The sequence below is a fragment of the Aythya ferina genome, assembly GCF_964211825.1.
Source record: "Aythya ferina genome assembly, chromosome: 1".
In the NCBI taxonomy this organism is placed as follows: domain Eukaryota; kingdom Metazoa; phylum Chordata; class Aves; order Anseriformes; family Anatidae; genus Aythya; species Aythya ferina.
The window spans coordinates 151,634,413-151,658,139 of NC_140296.1; the positions used below are offsets into that span (position 1 = coordinate 151,634,413).

The 23,727-nt window shown below is 52.8% G+C and overlaps 2 protein-coding genes across 2 annotated transcripts; both read left to right on the forward strand.

Annotated features, from left to right (window-relative positions):
- Window positions 1-6,570: 6,570 nt before the first annotated feature.
- On the forward strand, window positions 6,571-12,954 carry HMOX1 (heme oxygenase 1). The gene is made up of 5 exons (XM_084501851.1): window positions 6,571-6,729; window positions 7,022-7,142; window positions 9,527-10,018; window positions 10,612-10,720; window positions 12,209-12,954. Exons 1-5 carry the CDS (start codon window positions 6,590-6,592, stop codon window positions 12,343-12,345), a joined length of 999 nt encoding a protein of 332 aa, XP_084357977.1. The 5' UTR covers window positions 6,571-6,589; the 3' UTR covers window positions 12,346-12,954.
- Window positions 12,955-14,414: 1,460 nt separating this feature from the next.
- Window positions 14,415-23,368, forward strand: MCM5 (minichromosome maintenance complex component 5). Its single transcript, XM_084501957.1, has 16 exons — window positions 14,415-14,662; window positions 15,001-15,127; window positions 15,214-15,342; window positions 15,795-15,967; window positions 17,745-17,900; window positions 18,278-18,444; window positions 19,078-19,249; window positions 19,397-19,508; window positions 20,244-20,387; window positions 20,500-20,565; window positions 21,237-21,413; window positions 21,859-21,971; window positions 22,108-22,236; window positions 22,470-22,612; window positions 22,760-22,887; window positions 23,039-23,368. Exons 1-16 carry the CDS (start codon window positions 14,496-14,498, stop codon window positions 23,138-23,140), a joined length of 2,205 nt encoding a protein of 734 aa, XP_084358083.1. The 5' UTR covers window positions 14,415-14,495; the 3' UTR covers window positions 23,141-23,368.
- Window positions 23,369-23,727: the final 359 nt, after the last annotated feature.

Below are 23,727 nucleotides of genomic sequence, written 5' to 3' on the forward strand. Positions count from 1 at the left end.
AAAAATCATGCTCGTTCCTGCCCACCAGATGGCTGTCGTCCCCCGCCCACTCTCATCCCGAGCTCTGCAAACCGCAGAGGAAACCCTCCGGCTTTGCAGTGACCTGCTCAGCAGGCTGTGCACACAGCAAACCAAACAAACCCAAATTTTGCCTTATTCTAGGTATTACACTGCAGCCCTTCTCCTGGCAGGGACACACACGGTGGCAGCCCCGAGCAGGCACAGGGATGGTTGCACCATGCTGAAGCATCCCTCAATAACCACTCTGGGAAGGGGATCCTGGCCTGCAGGGGCCTTTGGCGTGACCCAGGGTGGTTGTTTCTGTGTAAGCTGAAGGGAGGAAGGCATAACTTCCTTGCTCGGGGTCAGATCTGCCCCCTATCGCTGGAAGTTAGGCACGTCCTAAAAGTTCGTGAGAACAGCCGTGATGTTAGGGGCTGTGCAGCTCTTGGCATAGCAGCGTCACATTCCTAGCGGCACAAAACCACAGGCTTCTCTTTCATCTAGTACGGACCTCCAAATAGTACACGAAATTTATTTTTAAAGAACAGTGAATGAATAAGTCTCCTGATTTCCCACAACGTCACTGCACAACGGAGCAGAAGTGCTCCGTGCTGGTACGCTGGGAAGGCTGCTCACCATCCCAGAGGATTTTCACGTTGCTCTACCATGCCAAAACTTCCTCAAAGCCTATTTGGGATAAAAAGATTCCCCTTTCCCTTCAAAATGAGAATAAGGCCACTTCCATTTCTCTTCAGAATAGGACAGAAGATGATAGTTCAGTTGGAAGGGATGTACAAAGACCATCAAGTCCAACAGCCTGGCCTCTTCAGCTAACCAAAAGTTAAAGCAGGGCATTAGGAAAGACACAAAGAGGGAAGAAGGATGGAAAAATGTGCAAAAATAGAGGAGGAAAAAGAGGTTCCCCAACACTCGGGGGCAAGGCAGTGGTCACAAAGAGGTGTGTGGCAGTGGCAGTGAAACCTGAGTGAGGGAGAAGGGATTTAGGAACATGGATTTGCAGTCAAAAAAACTTCCTTTTTCTCTCTGCCATCATCCTTGCAAAACCTTGTGTGTGCAGGAACCGCAGCTGACTCAGCCTGTGGCAGCACTGGGCTCGCTTCCCTCTCCTGGCGGGGTTGGGAGAAGTCACAGAGCTGGGAACGGGGAGAGGAGCAGGATCTGGCCCTATGGGTAAGGGAAGTTTTCGGCGGTGTGGGTTCCAGCAGTGTTTCAGCATCCCTCCCTACTCCAGCTGCCTGCTGCAGGGATGCTTCAGCCTGCAGCAGCGAGGCTGGGTCCAGCCCCAGGAGCAGAGGTTCTTGTGGGGATGAGAAACTCCCTGAACCAACAAAAAGCCACACGAGCCAGTCTCCAGGTGCTTGATTTTGGGCTGTTGTCTGCCAAAAATCATTGCTGAGGCACAAGGTGGATTTGATGGAGGGGTGAGTTGAGGATAGGGATTTCCTGCAGCTCCCACAAGGACACTTTGTGCAATCGCTCTGCCCATCAGCTGCACCAGGGGAGCCCACCCCAGGCTGAGCACCTCTGGTCCCTCTCAGCTCCACCAGACCACATCTGGCAGCTCGGCCCTTTAATTTGAATCCCACACCACACTCACATCGCCCGGGTGTTGCTATTAATTATTATTTAGCTCAGAGCCACGGCCATAGTCCTGAGGGCTCGCCATGCCAGACACAAGGGTAAGGATGCTCTCTGCCCCTGGTGACTGGAAAGGCCTTGGGAAATTCCCACTTCTCCCAAAACTGGGATATTCTCACTCCTTTGTACTCGTGCTCCCTAAGCACCGCAGTGCACAGGGCTCCTTGAAGCTGAACCCGCCCTGCCCCTAAATAAAGAGCTTTGAAGGAAACTGGGACAAATTTCTGCTCGGTGCCTTCCCTGCTCCGTAATTACAGGCATATGCACCAGCTGCCTTCCCGCCTGGGCAACCCACCTGGGGCTCATTCCTCCCCATTAGCATCCAGCCTCCTGCTCTTAAACCAAAGCTCTCGCAAACAGCAGCTCGGGCTGGTAAGCAGCCTTGCCTGCCTGCCCTGCGGTGATTTTTTGGTACAGAATGAAGAAAAAAGGGGGGAGGAAGTGAAGACACAGGCTGTGCCTCAGCCAGCCTCTACAATAAGCTCCTTCCCACCCCAAGTATTTTCTAAAAAAAACACCAGCAAAGGTGGATTTCCCCCGTAAGGGGCTGCAGCATCCCCGATGTCCTGGGTCAGCCTCCAAACCCCCGGGCAGCCAAAGCGGGGGCCCCACAAACGCCGACTCGCCCTTTCCCCCATATGGGCGTTCTGCTGAGTCAGGGTCACACCAGGCCACTGTATCGCTGAGTAATGCTTTCGGGCAGCGGTGGGGGGGGGGGGTTCTTTTTGCTGAGTCACGGTGCAGCGGGGCCACGTGAGGCCGGATATCGGGAGGGTGGCTTCAGGCCGACGTGCTGAGGTTGCAGCTGCTGTTCTTGGCCCTGCGCCCTTTCCTCGGGACGCCTGGAGAAATCTCCAGAAAGAAAAGCCCCGGCTGGCCGCGGCGGAGGATGTGCAGCTCCCGTACCCCGGGGGAAGGGGGATGGAAGCCCAGGGGGTGAAAAGGGGGCTCCCTCTGTCTTTGTAGGACTCGGTTCCTGGTTCACCTCCTCCCCTCCCCTGAGAAAGGCATGCGAGCTGCGGTGCAAAGTCCTGCTCGGTGCCTACGTGCGGTTTTTCAACCCCAGCTCCTCGCTGCTTGTCCCGTCCCAAGCAGGGCGTGCTTTGCTTTCTGCAGGGCTGAAGCACGGCCACGATGGAGGCAGCTCAGTATCTATGTGCCGTGGCATGCGTGTTTCCATGCACCTAAAAAAAGTAGGTATTGTAATCCGTGCTTCCCGTTTCCACCCAGCTGGTTTGTTTATGCCCGAGAAATGCACGTGCACATCCTTCTCCCTCCACCTCTGTCCCTGGGGTGTCGGTGCAGAACTGCACTGTCCGTCTGCAGGACCCTCCTGAAGCCCCCCCCCCCCCCCGCCCACCACACCCCATGGGGATTTTCAGTGCCTTGGGGTCACAACCTCCGTGTTTCCACCTGTATCTCTGATCTCGGCTCGGATTGTTCCGTGCTGACGGCAGTGAGCACAATCAGTTCTGCCAGAGCCGGGCAGCCTCCCTCTAGTAAACACCAACCCACCCACAGCACGTCCCATACCCTCCGGCAGCGACTCCCCCCTTCGGGAAGCCACTTTAAGCGGATATTGCAACTTCATGTTTTTTTTTGTTTGTTTGTTTGTTTTTTGTTTTTTGTTTTGTTCCTTTCCTCTTTGCACAGCAAGTTCTGGGTGCTGAGTCAGCCTCCCCTTCCTTGTCAGGCACTGCAGATTTCTGCTGTGTCACGGTCTCAGGTTGCCCATGCTCCCCCCTCTCACCAGCCAAGCCTGGCTGTCACCAGCCGGCCCCTCCTCGTCCCCCTGGGGACCAGGGGCCAGGGGCAAGCAGGGCTCAGGGCTTCCCACACAGGGCTGGGAGACCTCTGCTCTCTGCGACTGATAGCGCAAGCAAAGTTTCTGCCTGCAAGATCCACAAGGAAAATCTCCCCACCTCCCTGCCCCTGAAGAAAACACCGATTCCTCAATGACTCCTTGTTGTTAACTCCTCATCTAACTGATCTCCTGACTGAAATATTTTCTCAGGGGCTGGGACAGGCAGACAGAGGCTTTAAAGCCCAGCAGGAGCTGTTACACATACCTGCCTCGGGCTACCCGATTCATCTTTGCCACAAACCTCCAGGGCAATCTCAGCGGTGCCCAGGCATATCACGGCAGGCAGCCCCGGCACCACCCACCCGCTGCTTGCTGGCAGGGTAAGAGATGATGGATGGGACTTTTGGCAGCCGTGGGGGACACCACAGGTCAGGCATTGCCATAAGGTCCAAGCAAAATGCACTAGTGCCCTGGGTAAGGACTGGCTTCTGCTTCCCAGTGGCTCACTGTACCCCGAGTGGGCTGCTCCAGGGGCTGGTTTGCTTATTTCCATGAAAAGCACACATCTTTTTCCCCATCCATCGTTCGTCAGCATCCTTTTCTGAGGTTTTCTTCTAGGAAGAGCAAACCTCTGCCAGCACACGGGCATACACAGTGCCCTTATGTTTCTCTACGCTGCACAGCAACAGCAGAGGGGAAGCAATACAAGTCCGCGCTGCTGAGCATTGGATGAGGCCAGAAAAGCCCCAGGCAAGTGGCTGCAAATTGATGACAGCCCACTTTCAGTTCTCCTTCCATCCTGCTGCAGGGCCTCTGGGCCTTTCCGGAGAGCGGGGCCCAGTTTCACAGCCCCTTTATCCCGAATAACCCCAATACCAAATAACCCCTGCTTCTGGGGTGCAGCTTGCTACCCTGCACCTCTGGAAAAGCTCACAGCAGAGGGGAGCTGCAGGATGGACCTTGTCTCCTGTGACCAGCCCAGGAGAAGGTGAAGTCCCCAGATTCAGGAGCTGCACTTGGGGCAACTCAGAGCAAAAAGCTGAGGCTGTCCTGGGACAGCGTGGTGGTGAACTAGGACTTCTTGGCAAGAAGTACCCTACCTGGAATGGCAGTGACATGGCTGGGTACCCTCTCTCATCCCCTCAGTGTCTCACATCCACATCTACATCAGCTCTGGAAGATGGGGAAGGAGGAGGACTTCTTGGGTGCATCCCCAAAGTGCTTCTAAGCACACCACTTTGGGAGAGCAGGCAGGGGACAAAAGCACTCCCCTAAATGCAACTGGAAAGCCCTTGGGGAGGAACGGGACACACTACCAGAGCTGCAGGACAGAGGTGTAAAGAGGAATAGGGCTTGGGGGTGTGTTGTTTGTTTTTATTTCTTCCCCATATCATTTCTTATTCATAAAATGAATATTATTATTCATTTTCACATATTTTCTTCTTCCCTCCAGCAGAACTGCAGGCTCAATCTGTGCTCCAGCTCAGGAGCTGTTTTGTGTCAAAACAGGACTCACTGAAAACCGCACATGAGCTTCTAGAAAGTGATGTCAGTGGAAAAAATCTCATTTTGGGGCTAGTCCAGTGACAAAAAAAGCATCAACATCTTCAGGCAACGCTGGCCATGCTGCCCTGTGCTCCCTGCTCTGCCAGCGGACATCTGGGGCTTTATCACACTTCTTTCAAAGCTTTGGACATTCCGATACATTTATTTTATAGGAAAATAAGCAGGCCAGCAGCAAAGTCATGTGAGAGGGCCTGGGAGTAGGAGAGGAGCTGCCAGTTTTTGCTAGAATGCTCTGCTGCTTTAACAAGAGGAGCCCTACAGGAAAAGCCTGGCTGAGTCAGGGTGGAAGCGCTGAGTAATCCTTCCTGAGTGTGTACCAGATGTCTGCCCCGGTCCCAAAACAGGCGCTGGGGCACGTTTCCTCTGGTACAGCTCTCTATCCCCCAATAACGAGCCCAGCTGGGGTGTAGGTGCAGGGACAAGGCAGCACGTGAGGTGCACGGCTTGGCTGGCAGCGCCCGCTGCTGCAGCGCCGGCTTTGATTGCCCCACTCTTTTGGCTTGAAGGCAAAATTTGTGTTTTCCCAAAGCACAGCTGCACAGAATCTTCCATCCCGGCTAGCTGTGCTTCCAGCAGAGCTGCAGATGGAAAAGAAGGGCCCCACTTCATCTGCTGGCCGCCTCGTCGACCACCGAACCAGACAAAACAGCAGAGCTGCCAGCTGCTGGCAGCAGCGCCTTGACCAACTCTCTTTTGCTAAATCAGAAATGATTTGCCTTTGCAAATCTCTGCACGCTTCCTCAGAGTTTACCCCAAGTCTCACAGCAGCTATTTCCAGCCATCTGGGTGTGGAGGAGACGGAGCATTAACCTCCTGAAACGCCCTGCACACGGCTGCGGTACCAGCGGGGGCCACTTGCCACACAAACAGGGTATTTTTGCCATCCTACCAGAGCACAGAAAGGATTTCTCCACGCGTTGGTGCAGGCACACCTGTGCTGGCTGTGTGCAAGGAGACAAGGTGAATTCAGCAGGGTCTGGTGCCGTGCAAGTGTGTTTGTGGCACTTGCAGACCTAGCAAGGGGTCTTTGCAGAGGGATGAGGAGCAAGGGGGCTTTGCAAGGGGAGCTTGCAGAGCTCCTCATCCCATGGCCAGCAAGCTCTGTGTTCCCTGAGAGGCTCTATGATGCTCGCTGCCAGGGGAAATACAACATTTGCAATCGAGTCTTGCTAGAGCAGATTAGGACAGATGTTGTGCGAGCTCCAGAGGCAGGACACAGCTGGGACACAGCTGGGTGTAGGGAGAGGCAGCTCCCCACCCTACCACGGGCATCACCCCCATAAACCCACCCTTCCTTGCCCAACCCCGCTGCCCCAACCCCAGGAGCCCCCCGGGGAAGGAGAAGTGGCTGGGCATCCTCTCGTTTGTGCTGAGCTGTCACGAAGCGTGGGGTGACTTCCTCCTGCCTTCCGAGGCTGGCCTCCTTCGGGGGGGTAGAGGCAGGGCAGGGCGACAGCCACGCTGGGAAGGGAAGTGCAGCCGCGTGTTGCAAGAAGTTTGTGCTCACACTGAGGTCAGCCGTTCGGCTGCTCACGTGGCTCGTCGCTATAAAGCTGGATGCGGGAGCTGGGCTGCCCAGCTCAGACGCTTCGCCGTCCTGGGAGGAGAAGGGAAGGAGGAGCACAAGCAGGAAAAACAACAAACAGAAAAGCGACGTGGAGAAACATGGAAACTTCCCAGAAACACGGCTCTGAAAGGTGAGAGCGGGGCAAGGGAGAAAGGGTACATTTTAATGGAAAAAGTAGTGCATTGCTTCTTCTGCTTTTAGGCACGCTGTTCCTGTTTGCTCTGCAGGGAGCAGCTTGCTCCTCCTCTCCCCTCTGGATGGAGTCTGTCAGTGTTCCCCACTTGGGACAGCAACTGGGATGCTGGTACCCCAGGCTCTTGGGATGTCTCTGCTCCTTTTCCTGCTGTCCCTGTCCCCCTGCTTTTCCTAGACAGCTGGAGGGGAGCCACAGCTCTGATGCCTGTCCCGCTGCTTTTCCCCAGCATGTCTCAGGACCTGTCGGAGCTCCTGAAGGAAGCCACCAAGGAGGTGCACGAGCAGGCGGAGAACACACCCTTCATGAAGAACTTCCAGAAGGGGCAGGTGTCCCTCCAAGAGTTTAAGGTATGATATTAACGTCAGAGCAGCATGGCTTGGGTGCAGGATTTCCTCACCAGGAAGCAGGCTGGTGGATGGGGCAGGATGTGTGGGGACAAAAGGGGGGAGGACAGGGACAGCATCAGCATCTCCTGTGCAAAACAAACCACAGCACCCTCCTATCCTACCAACCCCTCCTGCAGGATGTTAAGGCATGGCTATGCCTTTCGGGATGGGCAGCCAAGTTGAAGCAGGAGAAAAAAAAAAAAAAGACAGTAAGATTGAAGGGATTAACCTAACTGCGTTTATCTGCCTTCATAAATGCCTGCATGTTAATTAGCGGCAAAGGCAGTTAATGGAGACGTAACAATGCGCAGATACGTGAGTGGCTGAAGTGTCACGAGTGGAGCAGGCTAAATTTAGAGCACCCTGAGCAGTTACAGCTAGAAATAATGGTGGGATAGTGATAAAGTGAGGCTGTGAGATCACGTCTGGCACCAAACCTTGCAGTGGTTTAGCTGTCACTTGGGTTATAGCAGGCTGAGATCAGGAACAATTGCTCAAAGGCAGACTGAACTTGGGCAAGCGGTATCTGCTGCTAGCAGGTAGGAGCCTGTTGCTTTTCTTGATATATTAAGAGTTATTTGCAGTTACTAGTCTGTGCCTAACCTGGCTATAGGGGATGCCTGGGATCTAAGCTACATAACAAAGCCATGAGCAAAACCAAGGCAAACACCTGGGCTAGAAATTCCCAGCAGGCCAGAGGAACTGACGCATGGGTTTGCAAATAACAGCCAGTAATCTGACCTGTGGCTTAATTACTTTGTTGTTCAATCGCTCCTTGATAAATAAATCCACAAGAATAGGCAAAAGACTACTTATTCCTGACAGGTTGTATTCATGATACTTAGTGAAGCATGAATTCAATCGCAGGTGCTGGCTTCTTGCTGTTAGGAACGGGGCTTTTGTTAGGCAGTGAATTTGAGACAGGCTGGCATTAACAAAAAAAAAAAAAAAAGCCAGAAATAGGCCTCTAAGATTCAGGAGCACAGCTCGGTTTCCCAGAAACTGTTTACACACTGTCAGGGGGAGTGAGAGGTGACTTTGGGCTTTAAAAAGTAATGATGATTTTCCAAAGCCATGTTTCCCACTGACCCACTGGCTGCCACCAAAAACAACGGGTCAGGTTAAATTTTCTTAATTTGTTAGGCAATGTTCCTGTATGTGGTTTCTTTTCCAGTAAGCTGGAAAATGGGTTATCATTTAAAAACGTCTTTTTTTTTTTTTTTTTTTCTGTTTACCCACCTGGCAAACCCACGCATCAGCCCTGATGCACGACTCCCTAGAATCTGAATATCTGTTTCCCCAACCAAGTCACTGCCTGTGTGTATATCAAAGTCCTGTTTGCTGACACAGTGGCGTAAAGTTGAAAAGGCACCTCCTGTCCTGCAGAACCGATAGCTTTGTGGGAGAGTAAGCTGCTTTCTCTCCTGACATCGGTGTAATCCCTCTTCAGACCTGACTCACCTGTACTATGATACCTGTGTGTTTTACCCCTTGCTGTCAATAAGGGATTTCAGTGTAAGCAAGAGGTGTTTTAGGTGTAAATACAAACACAGCTTCTGCAAACAGAATCCCCGGGGAAGGGAAGAACACAGCTAGATTGTCTTACACCACATGGAAAAGTTGGCAGACAGAAGAAAATATCGCGTAAGCTGGGAAAAAACAACAATAACAATGGTTTCAAAACAGAGGGATGAGCACATAGCCTCTCAGTGATCCTTCACAAAGGCGTTTTTCAGAGGCGGGCTGTGCCTCCAGCCCCCTTTTAGCTTGTGTCCTCAGGGTAACCAAGAGGCAATGCCATTTCCAAGACCAAAAGAGAGAGCTGGGGTGCCTCCACTCCTGGGCTGGTGGGCTGCCAGCTGAACAAATAGGTTGCAAAATTAGCAGGGTGGGTCGCCCCACAAAAGAAAGCCACATCTTGAAGCATTCAGGCTGTAACAATGCATCAAGCAATGTACCCTTGGGAATACTCTCCATATTGTCTGGGGGAATGAAGAGAATAGACCATTGAGTGATTTCGTAAGGCTGTAGTTTCCATTGTATCAAGCTGCAAGGACTTTAACTTGAAGGTGAAAGCAGCAGCTTTCAAGGGCAGGTAAGACCAGTACCTGCTGGAAATGGCTTAGGCCTTACCCGATGCTGCCTAAAGAAGGGGAAGGGCTAGACTGGTGTCTCACTGTCCCTTGCAACTCTGTTTGCCACATAAGAAACCTGCACCATAACAGATGTGCGTGATTAATACTGGGTGTGCACATGAGTAACCTTTTTCTTGGTGGGATTTGTCCCAAAACCCTGAAGAGGACAGACAGATGCACCTGTACCTCATCCCCTTTCTTCTGTTTCAGCTCGTTACAGCATCCTTGTACTTCATCTATTCTGCTCTGGAGGAAGAGATTGAACGTAACAAGGATAACCCAGTTTATGCCCCTGTTTATTTTCCGGCGGAGCTGCACCGGAAAGCTGCCCTGGAGGAAGACTTGAAGTACTTCTACGGCAGAAACTGGAGGGAAGAGATCCCATGTCCTGAGGCTACTCAGAAATACGTTGAAAGGCTCCACTATGTAGGCAGGAACCACCCAGAGCTCCTGGTGGCCCATGCCTACACTCGCTATCTGGGAGACCTGTCTGGGGGGCAGGTGTTGAAGAAAATCGCCCAAAAGGCTCTCCAGCTGCCCAGCACTGGGGAGGGGCTGGCTTTCTTCACCTTCGACGGAGTCTCCAACGCCACCAAGTTCAAACAGCTCTATCGGTCCCGCATGAATGCCCTTGAGATGGACCTTGCTACTAAGAAAAGAGTCTTGGAGGAGGCCAAGAAAGCATTCCTGTTAAATATACAGGTGAGTAACAACCAGCCAGCCCTGTCTGCCCACACCCTCTCTCAAATAAGATAACAGCTTCAGGGGAATGGCAAAGCCGGTATTTCTGCTGTGGAGCCTAAAGGAAGTTGTGGGTTATGGCAACCTAGTCGGAGTTGGATGGCTATGGTTGTCCCGACTGGGAGCCTAGCAAGCAACTGGTCTCTGAGGGGCTCTTCTCCCTCCTCTGGGGTTTCAGGCTCTTCCATGTGCCATTATTCAGATATGAATGTGTGCTTATACCAGGAGTAGAGATCACCACCTTTCTGTCCTTCCTCTTTAGTGCAGCTTGATAGGTCTGTGGATTTTGACCAGCTGCACTGTACACCTTGCTTTCCTTCCCACCAGAACATGGATGGTAACCTTCACCTGAGCTGGAAGCTTCAGGGGAAACCTGTAAAGTGAACAGGCAGACCCCACAGGCAGACTGTTCTGGGCAAAAAGTGGCAAAAAGAGACTTGGGTTGGAAGCTTGTAGGTTCCTTTGGTTCCTAAAGTGCCTGGGGCAGGGGCAAGGGGGGCAGTGAAAGCCAAAGAGCAGAGACCACATAATGAGACACTGTTCCTTCTTCTCAGGTGTTTGAGGCGCTGCAGGAGCTGGTGTCGAAGAGCCAGGAGAACGGTCACCTTGTGCAGCCAAAGGCAGATCTTCGTGCTAGGAGCGTTAACAAATCACATGAGCACGGTAAGACATTTCTAAAGGCTGTTGTTTAGCGTTGCCCCCTTGTAGTTTTGCTATCCTCCCTTCCTCTGCTGTTGTTTGTAAAAGTCACTGAGAAATATGTGTGATATCCTTGCCCCGTCTCTTCACCAGCAATCAGTACTTAGTGCAAAGGCAGGCATTGACATGGGCAAAACTTCTTCTAGACATGACAGAGCATGAATGACATACATGGGCTCTCCAGAAATAGTGTCAGTGAGAGAGCTGTACAAGAAGACACTCCGCTCTCATTCTCTTAAGTTTTAGTAACTCATTAGCCACATGAGTTTCAACCACAACGAAACCCGGCCTTAAGGTCACAGAAACAAAGACTACAATTTGGGGCCCAGCATATCAACTGCGATGCTGAAGGAGGGTTCTTCCACACACTCAGCCTTGCCAAATGGCCCGTCCTTTCGGACAAAATCTTTTTCTGATCGCTTTCCTGCCTTTCAGTTTATTATGCCCTCAACTGTTTATTCAAAACAGTTCCTGAAAGTGCAAGGGGTTTATAATGAGCATGGTTCTGCATGGTAAATAGTAACCAGCTCAGACCTGGTGAAAACAGGCTGCCACTCAGTTTTGCAAAAAAAAAAAAAAAAGCTCCATCTACTGGCAAGTGCTGATCATGAACTGGGTATAGCCCGAGCAACCGAGGCAATCCCTTTTTATGCAGTCAGATTTGCCGACTGAAGTAGGAGCAGGCTCAGATGTTTACAGAAGAGACTGGTTTCCCTGATAATGTGTGCTTCCCATAAGAAAGCCCTTATGACCTACCCATTCTGGAACCAAAAGGGAGATTTTTTCAGTGCATACTGGATTGAAGCAGTTTTCCCATGGCAAAGAATGAAAAGCATCCTGGTCTTGCACATCACCAGGCAATGAACCTTAGAGCAAGTTCTCTGAGAAGGGCAGTAAAAGGTCCCTGTGAATCTTTGCTGCTCCTTTTCCAATTGACCCACAGAGATAAGATTTTCAAAAGCGCTTGGTGTTGGATGAGGAATCCCATTCTGAGGTTGTACTGGGACAATTATTTGTCTGGTGTGCTAAGGACTACCTGTTTAAGGCCATAAAATGCCTAACAAATGGGAAACCGGAGACAAAATGCCTTTTAAAATTCGGTCTAAATTTTTTATTTGGCTGTCTTCTGCACACATCAGGGGTCTGAAGGAGTCCCTTGAAGAGCCGGGCAGAGCATTTACAAGTTAGAGAGGAGGCAACGGAAGAAAGAGGCCAGTATCCAAGCACAATCAGAGGGATTGTGAGCCTTGTGATACCCAAGTCAAGTCATTTGCTTCCCTGGCTCACCTGCCCTGAGAGAGCAGAAACTGCTGCCGCTGTTTCCCCCAGCCTCACAGGGCTCTGAGCCCTCTCCTCCTCCCCTTGATGGCTCCAGCAGGGTCTGCCCCAGCACACCAGCATCGACTTGCCTGAGCCCATCTTCATCCATGTTATTTTCCCTGCTTGCTCTAGGTCCAGCGCCTGGGAAAGAAAGTGAGAGGACAAGCAGGAGTCAGACAGACCTGGTGGGCACCTCTCCTCTCGTGCGGTGGATCCTTGCGCTCGGCTTCATAGTCACGACAGTCGCCGTGGGCTTGTTTGCTATGTGAACAAGCAGGACCTTCACCTTCTCTTCGTGCCTTCCCTCACCCTGAACTAATCCATCTTCCCCAGTCCCTTGAGAGAAATTCCCCTCGACTGGGTACTGTGATCTTGGCTCTGCCACTAATATTTGGAGACCTTTCTCCACAGAAAGCAGAGATTGCTGCACGGGGGTTCAGGCAAAGTCTTTCCTGTGCTTGGTGTGAGCTCTCCTTGGAGACTATATCACCAGAACCAAGGGCAGGAAAGGTCTAAAAACAATGGCCAAGAATTGTGGTTGCTTTATAGCATATCTGCAAAAATCCTACAGGATCGGGATCAGAAATGTAGCTTTGACACCTGTCTTGCCTCAGAAATAAGCAGTTCCCCGGAGCTCTGTTTGCTCAATATTTCATACTGCTACATAATACTGTGATCACTGTTTCTGCGGAGCCGTGCAGCTCCCGTGGGTTATAGACTGTTTTATATGACACTATCAGGTCTTTGTTAAATCTTTTTCCAATCATTTTTTTCCTTTTTTTTTTTTTTTTTAAACAGATTCTGCTTGTTGAAGATACAGTGTTGTTCTTTTGTCTGATTATATAATTTATATACAGAATAAAGTTCGACGTAAAGTCTTTGAGCCTGATGTTTCGTATTGTTAAAGCCTTGCCTGGGAAGAAAGGAGGTGTCTTTCCTTCCTCCCCGTTTTATGTCTTTTGGAGCTGCTGCCTCCACAGACGTGGCAACAGAGGAAGGTGGGAGTTATCAGAGCCAGCCTCTGTTCCCACTCAGTTCTAACAATAACCTGTCGTACAAGCTGGGGCAGGTTTCTTCGGCTCCTACACGCTGGTCTCCATTTCTAGAAATGGAACAAAATTCTGCAGTTGTACAAAGCATCTTTAAGGGGTGGCCACTGGATGTCAGAGCTGGCTGCGGTCCTATTAAGAGAAAAATGTGATGAGACCTTCAGCTGGTCCCAAAAAGGACAGCTCTCCCTGGCTGTGGCCAGCTGAGGGCTTCATTAACTAGACTGCGTTTGTGAGAACTTCCCCATGAATCAGAAAAGCACTCGGAAATCAAGTGCATGCTAGGCTTTGACTGTACCTGACAGCTAAATGGGGAACAAGCATGCAACAGCATGCCCTCACCTAGGTGAAGTCACACCAGCCCAAATCACTCCCAGAATCTGGCACACGTGAGGTGATGCTAAAGACAGTCCAGCTAGGTGGCACTGCTGGAGCAGCCTATGCACAGCCCTTTTCGCTTCCCTTTTGTCATATGAGGTCTGAAGACTTGGGTTGGTGGCCAGCTGCCGTCCTGCCTGCTTAGGAGGGTCTTCAACTTCAGGAGTCACTGCAGGAGGGGCTGTTTTTCAGACCCAGCATGGCCATAACCTCTCAGCTTAGTCCTTTCCTCTGCTCCGGCAGTGACTTTAATCCCAAGAGCAGAACCGTGACAGGGAGCAGGAACCAGAAGGCAGGTCCTGCTGAGGAGCACCAGTGGGACAGGGACTGATGCTGTCCTCACCCACCCCATATCCTTCCAAAATCCCCATTACTACTTCTCCCCGTGGACCCCGTTTGCCAACTTCTGGTAAGAAAACAAACGGGTAATTCTTAAAACAGGTAGCCGAACATTTGAAAAGAGAGAACACAAGACACAACAGATACTCAAACATAGCCATTTATTGAAATTCATGCAGAGTGCCACCTATCCAGTGCTCCAAGGTATCCCACATACATCACTATGGTCCCACCAGCCCTAAGGAAGCCTTTGGAGGATGAAGCTTTGTCCCTCTTTATGGCTAAACCTCCTCCCCTGCTGCCCACCACCGCCATTACACGCCCCCTTCCCGAGATGGTTTCACCCGTCCCCCCCCAGCGGGGCCAATGGTCCCGCCCGTCCGCCATTTCGCCTTCCCCCCTCTCCTCTCCCCCAGCCTCTCGCGCCAAAACCTCGCCCGGCACCCGCGGCCAATCGCTTCCCGCCGAGGGCGGGGCGGGAGGGCGGCTCGGACCAATAGGCGGCGGCGCGCCGCGGGCGGGCCAATCGGGAGGCCGGGGGCGTGTTCCCGCCAGCTCTCCGCGGCGCGCGCTTTTTTTTTTTTTTTTTGCCGCGAAACAGCCGTGGCGCGGCGGTACCGCGGGGCGCGGGGTTTTCGGGGCCGGTGGGCGCCATGTCGGGCTTCGACGAGCCCGGCATCTACTACAGCGACAGCTTCGGCGGCGAGCCGGCGGCCGACGAGGGGCAGGTGCGGAAATCCCAGCTGCAGCGGCGCTTCAAGGAGTTCCTGCGGCAGTACCGCGTGGGCACGGACCGGACGGGCTTCACCTTCAAATACAGGTGCTGGCGGAACCCCTGGCGCTCCCCTATAATTATAATTATTCCATATCTATGTGCTTTTTGTAAAAATATATGGCTTTTTTTAACGAATCAGCGCTGTATCTCACAGTGTCACTGCGAGTGCTGCTGTCCCTGCTTTACTCCCACGTTTTAAAGCCTTTAGGGTGAAAGGTTTCCCCAAATCCCTGCAGGATTCCCTTAATTCTCCCTTTATTTTCCCCATCTCCCCTCCGAGCAGAAGCCTCTTAGCAGCGCCTGCCTGCTCTGCACCCAAGGTCCCTGTGGGTTCCTCCTGGTGCTTCCTGCCCCGCAAACCTTCCCCCCTTGCTGCCTCGCAGGGATGAGCTCAAGCGGCACTACAACCTGGGCCAGTACTGGGTGGAGGTGGAGATGGAGGACCTGGCCAGCTTCGATGAAGATCTCGCTGACTACCTGTACAAGCAGCCCGCGGAGCACCTGCAGCTGGTAAGGATGGAGGGGCTGGGTGGCTTGGTGCACTGACATCGTCATGCCGTGACACCCTCCTAATAGCTGAGCTGTTCCGTTCCTAGCTGGAAGAAGCAGCAAAAGAGGTTGCAGATGAGGTCACCCGTCCTCGTCCTTCAGGGGAGGAAGCCCTCCAGGACATCCAGGTCATGCTCAGATCCGATGCCAACGCAGCCAGCATCCGCAGCCTGAAGGTGAGGTGGTCCGCTGCTGCCTGGGGCAGTGGGTAGCAGGGCTCACCCCTGTGTGATTGCAGGGGAAGCCTTTGATGCTTAATTGCGTAATTCAGGATGTGGGTTGCACGCTAACTTACAAGCCAAGGATACTTTTGCAGCTTAAATCTGGCTGCAAGGGACTGTTATCCCCGATTCCTGCTATGGGGACATCATTGCTGTTAGTGATACTCTGCATATAGTGAGTGTCCTTTCCTCTCCTGGTTTAAAACAAACAATTTAAGTCATGCACCCACATCCTACTACTATACAGCAAGATATGCTGTCAAGAAGCACAGGCTATTTTATTCTGGTACTATGGTCCCATAAATATGGGGAGTGTATCCAAGAAAAAAATGTTTCCTTGACATCTTGACTTGCCTATCCATCTTCCAAGTATTTTTCTCACCTCCCCTTCACCTTTTCCCTTACAGTCCGACCAGATGTCCCACCTTGTGAAGATCCCCGGGATCGTAATTGCGGCAACCCCCGTGCGAGCCAAAGCCACCAAAATAGCCATCCAGTGCCGCAGCTGCCGGAACACCATCAACAACATCGCCGTGCGCCCGGGCCTCGAGGGGTATTCTCTCCCTAGGAAATGCAACACGTAAGGACTGACCTGGGGCTGTGTGTGGCAGGGTGGTGGGGGAAAAGTCAAGAGGAAAGGACCCCAGGAGGTCTTTAGTCCAGCCTCCTGCTCAAAGTGGGGCCAGCTCTGAGACCAGAGTGGTTTCTCAGGGCTTGCTGTCCCAGCACAACTGGTCTCCAAGCACAACTTCCTAATTGATCTTATTCCTATAAAATCACCCAGAGCCTGAAAATAGAGGTTCAATAAATCCCTCGGTAGGTTGTTCCAAAGCATCCTGTGAGGGCTTCCACATGCAGTAATGCAGAGGGTGCCTCTGCCCTCTCACATGTGTGTAAATCTCACTTCAGCACACTGCTGAAGCTGCATCTCTTCCTCCAGCTCCTTTTGCACAGGGTTTTGCTCCTGTTTTGCAGAAGACAAGATCCTTTATATACCTGTATTTCCTGTGCATCCAGCATCCCTGTTGCTACAGACACAGAAGCTTGCTTTCGGCTTTCCTTCTTGACCTCTCCCGCACCCTTTTCACTCTCGCACTTTCATCTCTTCCATTAACAAACAAGATGAACGAAAACCCTTTCTGCTTGTTAGGCTCCTGTGCTGGCTTCTGCTTATCACAGGCTTACTGAAGCAGCTTTGGTGGCTGTCGGAAGGTCCCCCTTCCACATTTCGTAGTGGCTTTGTCTTTGCTCTCTGCTGAGGCTGGCTGTGCTAAAATCTCCTGTGACGGGGATTGTTTGTTATCACTCCCTAAGCCATCTGCTGCCTAACTTAGCTTTCCCCTATTGCCCTTTGTACCTAAAGGTTCATTCCTGCCTCGAGTTGCCCCATAATACTGCTTTAAGCTCCTGTCCTGCCTCCCTTAGTAAATTTTTTATCTTACTCAAACTCCTTGCTTCCACGTTCCCCCTCCCTGGTGGGCTTTTCATCAAATTCTGTAAGGATGCTCCACCACTAACTTCCAAATCCTGCTTTACAGCTTCTGATGCCTGCGTGAACCGCGAGCATTAGGCTGCTGCTGTGCTGCAGCTCTCACGCTAGCTGAGCCTGACGGATTGTGCCTTTGAACTCGTGCCTGCCAGTATTTATTTCCTTTGCCTTATCTCTGACACAGCCTGAGTGGTCTTTGGGATAGACATCACTCCTGGCTCTCCGTCCTTGGCTGCACAAGTTGGTCGGCACAGCTCTGGTGCAGCGGGACTGACGCTCATCAGGGTTTTCCTCCTTTGTCTCATCCAAAAAACCCTGCTGCTGCCTGCCTGGAGTCAGGCAGTGACTGCAGCGTGCTGAGGAGCCAGCAGGATGCAGAGGTGCTCCTCGTCCCTGGGAGTCTGTAGCCTCACAAGGTAGCTACGCCGAGCCGGCGTCTCGAGAGACTCAGGGGTTGACAGCAGCCTTGTCACGCTGCTAATTGCTTTCTCACCAGGAACCACTTAACGTTTGCCCCGTGTGCGAGGTTATAAAGAAATATGTCCTGTCAAGTCATTGAGTCTATGCTGTTATCTCCTGCGTAATTAGTGAATTAGCTCCCTCCTTGCTTGTAGCTAGCAGGGGAGAGGGAGGTGGCTGGGAGAGTATGCAGGGGAAGCATCGCCGTGTCTTTGGCTTGTTGTGGTGCTCTGACCTCGGTGCCTGCTTTTGGCAGCTGCTGGAGGAGAGACAGAGGGTTTGGTGAGCCTTTCCTATGGTGACAGTGTCTTTCTGACCTGGCAGAGGTGGGCTGCTCTCGGCTGTGACTGCTGTCCCTTCTACAAGTGCCAGCCCCCAGCTTACTCTCCTGATCGATCTCTCCACACAGAGAACAGGCCGGCCGCCCGAAGTGCCCGCTGGACCCTTATTTCATCATGCCAGATAAGTGCAAGTGCGTGGACTTCCAGGTCCTGAAGCTGCAGGAGTCCCCCGACGCCGTGCCACACGGGGAGATGCCCCGGCACCTGCAGCTGTACTGCGACAGGTAACAGCAGGGGCTCTGTGAGGGCTGTGGCCGTGCTGGTGATGCTCTTGGGGTGATTTTTTGGTGGCATTGCTCTCTGCTCGTTTGCTTTCTCTCATGGCTGGCATTTCTCAGCCAGGCTGGACCACGTGTGGTGTAACCCCAGCCTCGGATGGGAGCCTCACCAAGCAGGGTCAAGAGCTGTAGACTGGCTCGTCCTTCCCTTGGCGTTTCTCAATTTAGTCCTAACTTCTCTTTTGGCAGCACACATTGCTGAGTGCTGGGCCTCCAGATTCTTCTGGGTTTGGAAAGAGAGGGGCTGATGGTTGTTGGTCACCCAACATCTTTTGTTGGTTGTTGCTCACCACCATCTTTTGCTTTCACCTTTCTTCTCTTAGGTACCTGTGTGACAAAGTTGTCCCAGGGAACAGAGTCACTATCATGGGCATTTACTCCATCAAGAAGTCTGCCCAGAGCAAGAACAAGGGTCGGGACAACGTCGGTGTGGGCATCCGAAGCGCTTACATCCGCGTGGTGGGCATCCAGGTGGACACAGAGGGCTCAGGTGAGGGCTGCTTTTGGCACCTGTCTGGTCTTTGGGGATAGCCTGGTGTTGGGAGAACCCCCTTCCTGAACAGGGCTGTCCCTCAGCAAGAAGTGTATGAAATCACAGCCTGGGTTCTTCTCTTGCTTACGCAGTGAAAGGTTCAGCCCTGTCCAGGAGGTCTGGCTTACCCTGGGTGCTGTAAACTCAAGTGTCCTATGTGACTTTGTTTCAGAGATATTAAATGAGGAGGCTTCAGCCTGAGTCCTCCAGGGTATTTAAGTACTTCCATCTTATTGATCTCAGTGGGAATTCACTAAGCCATCCCTGAGGATCTGGGCTGAAGTCAATGGTTAAAATTGAGCTATGCATTTACAATGTGCTCCTGACTCTAATTTCTCCCTCTGGTTCCTCCGAGCTGCTTTGTCCAATATCCTTGCTTTTCTTCTTTCTTTCTCCTTCCTTCACCCAGCCCGGAAGCACAAAGCACACCTTGCTGGGATAGCAAATGCTTGCTCCTCCACCCTTCAGACCTGGTGGCATTTGGTGTGATACAAGAAGGACTTTTGGTCGCGGTGGATGGGGTGAGGGGAATAGCATCCCTTTCTTTACAGCATCCATCTGTTCACCGTCATTCTGTCCTTCCCCACGTAGGACACAGTTTTGCTGGCTCGGTGACCCCTCAGGAAGAGGAGGAGCTCCGTTGCCTCGCTGCCATGCCCAACATCTACGAGACGATAGCCAAGAGCATCGCACCCTCCATCTATGGCAGCGCCGACATCAAGAAGGCCATTGCTTGCCTCTTGTTTGGAGGCTCTCGCAAGAGGTGGGGAGAAAAAAACCATTCAGGGCACAGAGCCCTGGCAAAGTTCTCAGGCAGTGCCACCAGCATCTCACAACTTGTCACAGTGTGTTGGCACTGAAATAAAGGCTCACCATGTCTCCTCTGTATCTTTGCACCCTGCTGCTCTAGGCTCCCGGATGGGCTGACCCGCCGAGGAGACATCAACTTGCTGATGCTGGGTGACCCTGGCACAGCCAAATCCCAGCTGCTGAAGTTCGTAGAGAAGTGTTCGCCCATTGGGGTAGGTGATTTGAGGTCTCTGCTTATGGTGCAGCTCATTTTTTCCTACTCCTCCCTGCGTAGCACTGCAGACCGTGGTCCCAGCAGATACCTGTCAGTGCATCCCCAGCTAGAGCAGCTGGTGGAGGTGCAGACTACAGCTTCTGGTGCTAGCAGAAGGTGGGGTACAGGACAGGAGGCGAGGGAGGGAAGGGGAAACAGGTAATGCCTTTCATTACGATGTGAGCCAGGCCCTTTGCAGTATCCAAAGACATGACCAATGCTGCTGTTTGTTTTTGAGCCTTGATCAGCAGAGAGGCTGGCTGGCCAGGACAAATGAAGCCGCCTGCATCTCAGGCACGGAGCTCCAGCCTGAGCCCAGGCATGAAATTATATTTTCAGCTGTGTTTTCTTGTAACCTCCATTAAAGTCAGCCTCTGACTGCGTTGTTTCCTCGGGGGGGAAAACAAAGCTAATGCAGCAGCCCACCAAACAATGAATCACGCTGTGCTCTGTGCTTAATACCTGTGTTTGTGTGTCTACAAGCCCTCGGGTACATCACAACTGCTTCGTCCGAGGCTTGGGACTGCACAGTAATCCTGTTCTGCGTGCTTTTGGCATGTGCTGAGGGGTTTTCCCCCAGGGCTTTGCCCTTCCTCCAGCACCTCTGGCTGTGGTGCGGAGCTGTGGGTGGCCATGGGCTCCCGGGTCGTGCAGTGGCTGATGTGCTGTCCCCTTCCTCATCCCACACACCCAGGTATATACCTCGGGGAAAGGCAGCAGCGCTGCTGGCCTGACAGCCTCGGTCATCCGTGACCCATCCTCAAGGAGCTTCTTCATGGAGGGGGGAGCCATGGTGCTGGCAGACGGCGGAGTGGTGTGCATCGATGAGTTTGACAAGGTAACGTGGGGTGCGTGGGGCCCAGCGCTCAGCTGAAGGCCACCGGAGGTAACTGACAGCGGCTCTTATTTTATTTTCTCTTCCCACCTTGTTTTCCACCTTGCGTGAGAAGATGCGGGAGGATGACCGCGTGGCCATCCACGAAGCCATGGAGCAGCAGACTATCTCCATTGCCAAGGTGAGAAGCCTTCTACAGAAATTGCCTGGCATCCTGGTGCCAGACCTTCTCTTAAATTGGGGTTTCAATTCTTTTCCACTGTCCAACTTCTTTTCTTGCAGCTTCTCTCCCTCCTCTTCCCTCTGGCTTACTCCTGAGCTGTGCACTCACTTGTAGTAGAACAGCCACCACAACTTGTCCTTGCTGGTCAAGCTTACTTGCCCCTCCTAACCTGTAAAACCACAAAGAGATGTTCAGCTGCATATATCCATCCACCCCATCCATCAGATCTTCTTCTGCCTTCCCTTTGTGAGACCCTGGGCACTGTTCCTCAGCACCCAGGAGTACTTAACCTCAGTTTCTGGCTCCACTTGCAAACTTGAGGGTAGTCTTGTATGTCTACCCTTGATGTGAGGTTTTAAATGAAGTTATTCAGTGCTCGAGTCTCAGCAGAAGCCAGTCTTCCTCCAGATGGATGCATGGGTCCAGCCCCGTGCAGCTCCTGTGGTCACCCTCTCCAATGTTGGCATCGTTGCAGAGCAATTGGGTGCTGCTTAAAAGGGCTTTATCTAAATGCTTGAGGATGAGTCCTTACAAAACTGCTCTGGAGCTCTTCCTATGAGTCCATAGCCTCCTAGCCCTGCTGTTTTGTGGACGTGACCTTGACCCTGTCCATTTCTCTTTCCCTGCAGGCAGGCATCACAACCACACTGAACTCCCGCTGCTCAGTGCTTGCAGCTGCCAACTCCGTCTTCGGGCGTTGGGATGAGACCAAAGGCGAGGAGAACATTGACTTTATGCCTACCATCCTGTCCCGATTCGACATGATCTTCATCGTCAAGGATGAGCACAATGAGGAGCGAGACGTGGTGTGTTGGGGTGTGCTGGCTCTTGTGGTGTAATGGGAGCAGCAGCAGGGCAAATACCTGGGAACTTAAATAGCTGTAGTGTGGGGCTGAGAACGTGGGGAAGAAGCAAAGCAAGGTCTCTTGCCTTGCTGGCATGGAAGAAGGCAGCCTTCAGCCTGGTGTCTCTCTAGCACCAGAACCAGGCATAGCTGTTGGGCTGGGTTATGGGGATGCTTTATTCAGTGCCAGCAAAGCTTGGTCCCCCTTGGTCCTCTGAAGCTCTGTTACCTCCTGCCAAGCCCCCACCTCATGGGGACGGAGCTTCTGAGCAGCCGTGTCACTGGGCTGCTGCCCTGGCCCTGTGTTGAGCCAAGCCAAGCTGCCCCCCTGTTTTTTGGGAGGGTGCCATGCCGTGGTCAGGTCAGAGGGAGGATTTCTGCTATCTGACCGCCCCCCGCTCTCCTAGACGTTGGCCAAGCACGTGATGTCCTTACACGTGAGCGCCTTGACGCAGACCCAGGCCGTGGAGGGCGAGATCGAACTGAACAAGCTGAAGAAACTCATCTCCTTCTGCCGCACGTGAGTGCCTGGGTCACACCGTGCTGCTCAAGCCGTGCCTCGTAGCGGGGCAGCCGAGCTTCTGGCTCGGCACACAAGGGACACCCTGCCTGGGGCACCTTCCTGGCAGTGCCATGTCCCCTGTCCCTTCCTGCAGGAAATGTGGCCCCCGGCTGTCGGCGGCAGCGGCGGAGAAGCTGAAGAACCGCTACATCCTGATGCGGAGTGGCAGCCGCCAGCACGAGCAGGAGAGCGACCGCCGCTCCAGCATCCCCATCACTGTCCGGTGAGCACCCCAGGGCCGGGCTCTACCTGGGACTGCCATCGTCCACCCAAACCTATGGGGTTGGGATTGAGTCCTTGTGTCACTTGGGATAACGCTAGGGGGTTAGTGGGGTGCTCGGGAGAGCCCCTTGTGAATGGGGCAGCACTGGGGGTGCCTTGAGGGGTGGGTGGTGGTGGGAAGGAGACCCCCTGGAGCCCCAGTGGAAAGCAAGGAGCATCCCCCTCATCTTGCAGGCAGCTGGAGGCCATCGTGCGCATTGCAGAGTCCCTCAGCAAGATGAAGCTGCAGCCCTTTGCCACCGAGGCAGATGTTGAGGAGGCCCTGAGGCTCTTCCAGGTGTCCACGCTTGATGCGGCCATGTCGGGCAGCTTGTCAGGTGAGCATGGGTGATGCTGCATTTATTTACAGTTTCCCTAAAGATCTCTGAGACGTGCATGTGTGGTAGGAGATATGGGAGACAGGCACTCCTGATTTGGAGACTGATGTCTGGGTGGCACAGAGCTCACACAACCTCTCCCCCCAGGGGCGGAAGGCTTCACAACGCAGGAGGACCAAGAGATGCTGTCCCGCATCGAAAAGCAGCTCAAGCGCCGCTTCGCCATCGGCTCGCAGGTGTCAGAGCACAGCATCGTCCAGGACTTCATGCGGCAGGTGGGATGGGGTTGGACCATGAAACCAGGCTCCCCAAGCTGCTGCCCTGGGGAAAACAACAGCCGGGCGTTAGCCATTGTGGCAGCTCCCTGCTGGGCTGTGGTGGGCTTTTCCCTGACAGATTCTCTCACCCTGCTCTCTCCTTCTCCAGAAATACCCTGAGCACGCCATCTACAAGGTGCTGCAGCTGATGATGAGGCGGGGGGAGATCCAGCACCGCATGCAGCGCAAGGTCCTCTACCGCATCAAGTGACCTGACCCCAAGTCCCACACGCAGGAGGGAAGAGATGGTGGTGGCTGCCTGGCAGGAGCCCTGGTGCCTGGAAGATTTTCCTTGGGGATCCAAACAGCCTTGGGCCCCTTTAACTAGTGTTTGGGGCAGCCAGGCTTCCCCTTGGATGCTTCACTGTTCTGTCATTTCAGTGTTTCTTTAATCTCTAAGAGCTTTTAGTTTGTATAAAAATAAAACCTGGTCTTGGTACCCTTGCTTTGTTGCCTGGAGGGAGAGAGAAAATAAATGTATCCTCCCTGTGTGGGAGGTGTGGGATGGGGGTTGAGGGTTTATGAGCTGCTCTTTTGAGCTTCGAAGCTGCAGTTCGCTCATCTCTCCTTCCTCTCTAATGCATTTTGCCTCCTGAAACACTTATTCTGCAATGGGGACTTGCACAGCCCTTAAGACTGGAGAGGGGAAAAAAAAATCCAATCCAGGAGCACACAACGTAGGCTTCCTTAGTGGAATAAGTGTTCAGAACCAGCAGAGGGAACTCAAGCCTTGAGGATGCTGGGCTGCACACTCCAGGGCCTCGATAGCATCCTTGTGTTTTTTGGTGTCTGTGTTGG

What these genes read in the sequence shown, in the direction of transcription:
- MCM5 (XM_084501957.1), top strand. Translation starts at nt 14,496, where the DNA reads ATGTCGGGCTTCGACGAGCCCGGCATCTACTACAGCGACAGCTTCGGC. An exon ending in CTGCAGCTGTACTGCGACAG is followed by an intron (nt 17,901 to 18,277) that starts GTAACAGCAGGG and finishes TTCTTCTCTTAG; the next exon opens with GTACCTGTGTGACAAAGTTG. An exon ending in TTTGGAGGCTCTCGCAAGAG is followed by an intron (nt 19,250 to 19,396) that starts GTGGGGAGAAAA and finishes CTGCTGCTCTAG; the next exon opens with GCTCCCGGATGGGCTGACCC.
- HMOX1 (XM_084501851.1), top strand. Translation starts at nt 6,590, where the DNA reads ATGCGGGAGCTGGGCTGCCCAGCTCAGACGCTTCGCCGTCCTGGGAGG. An exon ending in TGTCCCTCCAAGAGTTTAAG is followed by an intron (nt 7,143 to 9,526) that starts GTATGATATTAA and finishes CTTCTGTTTCAG; the next exon opens with CTCGTTACAGCATCCTTGTA. An exon ending in CATTCCTGTTAAATATACAG is followed by an intron (nt 10,019 to 10,611) that starts GTGAGTAACAAC and finishes CCTTCTTCTCAG; the next exon opens with GTGTTTGAGGCGCTGCAGGA.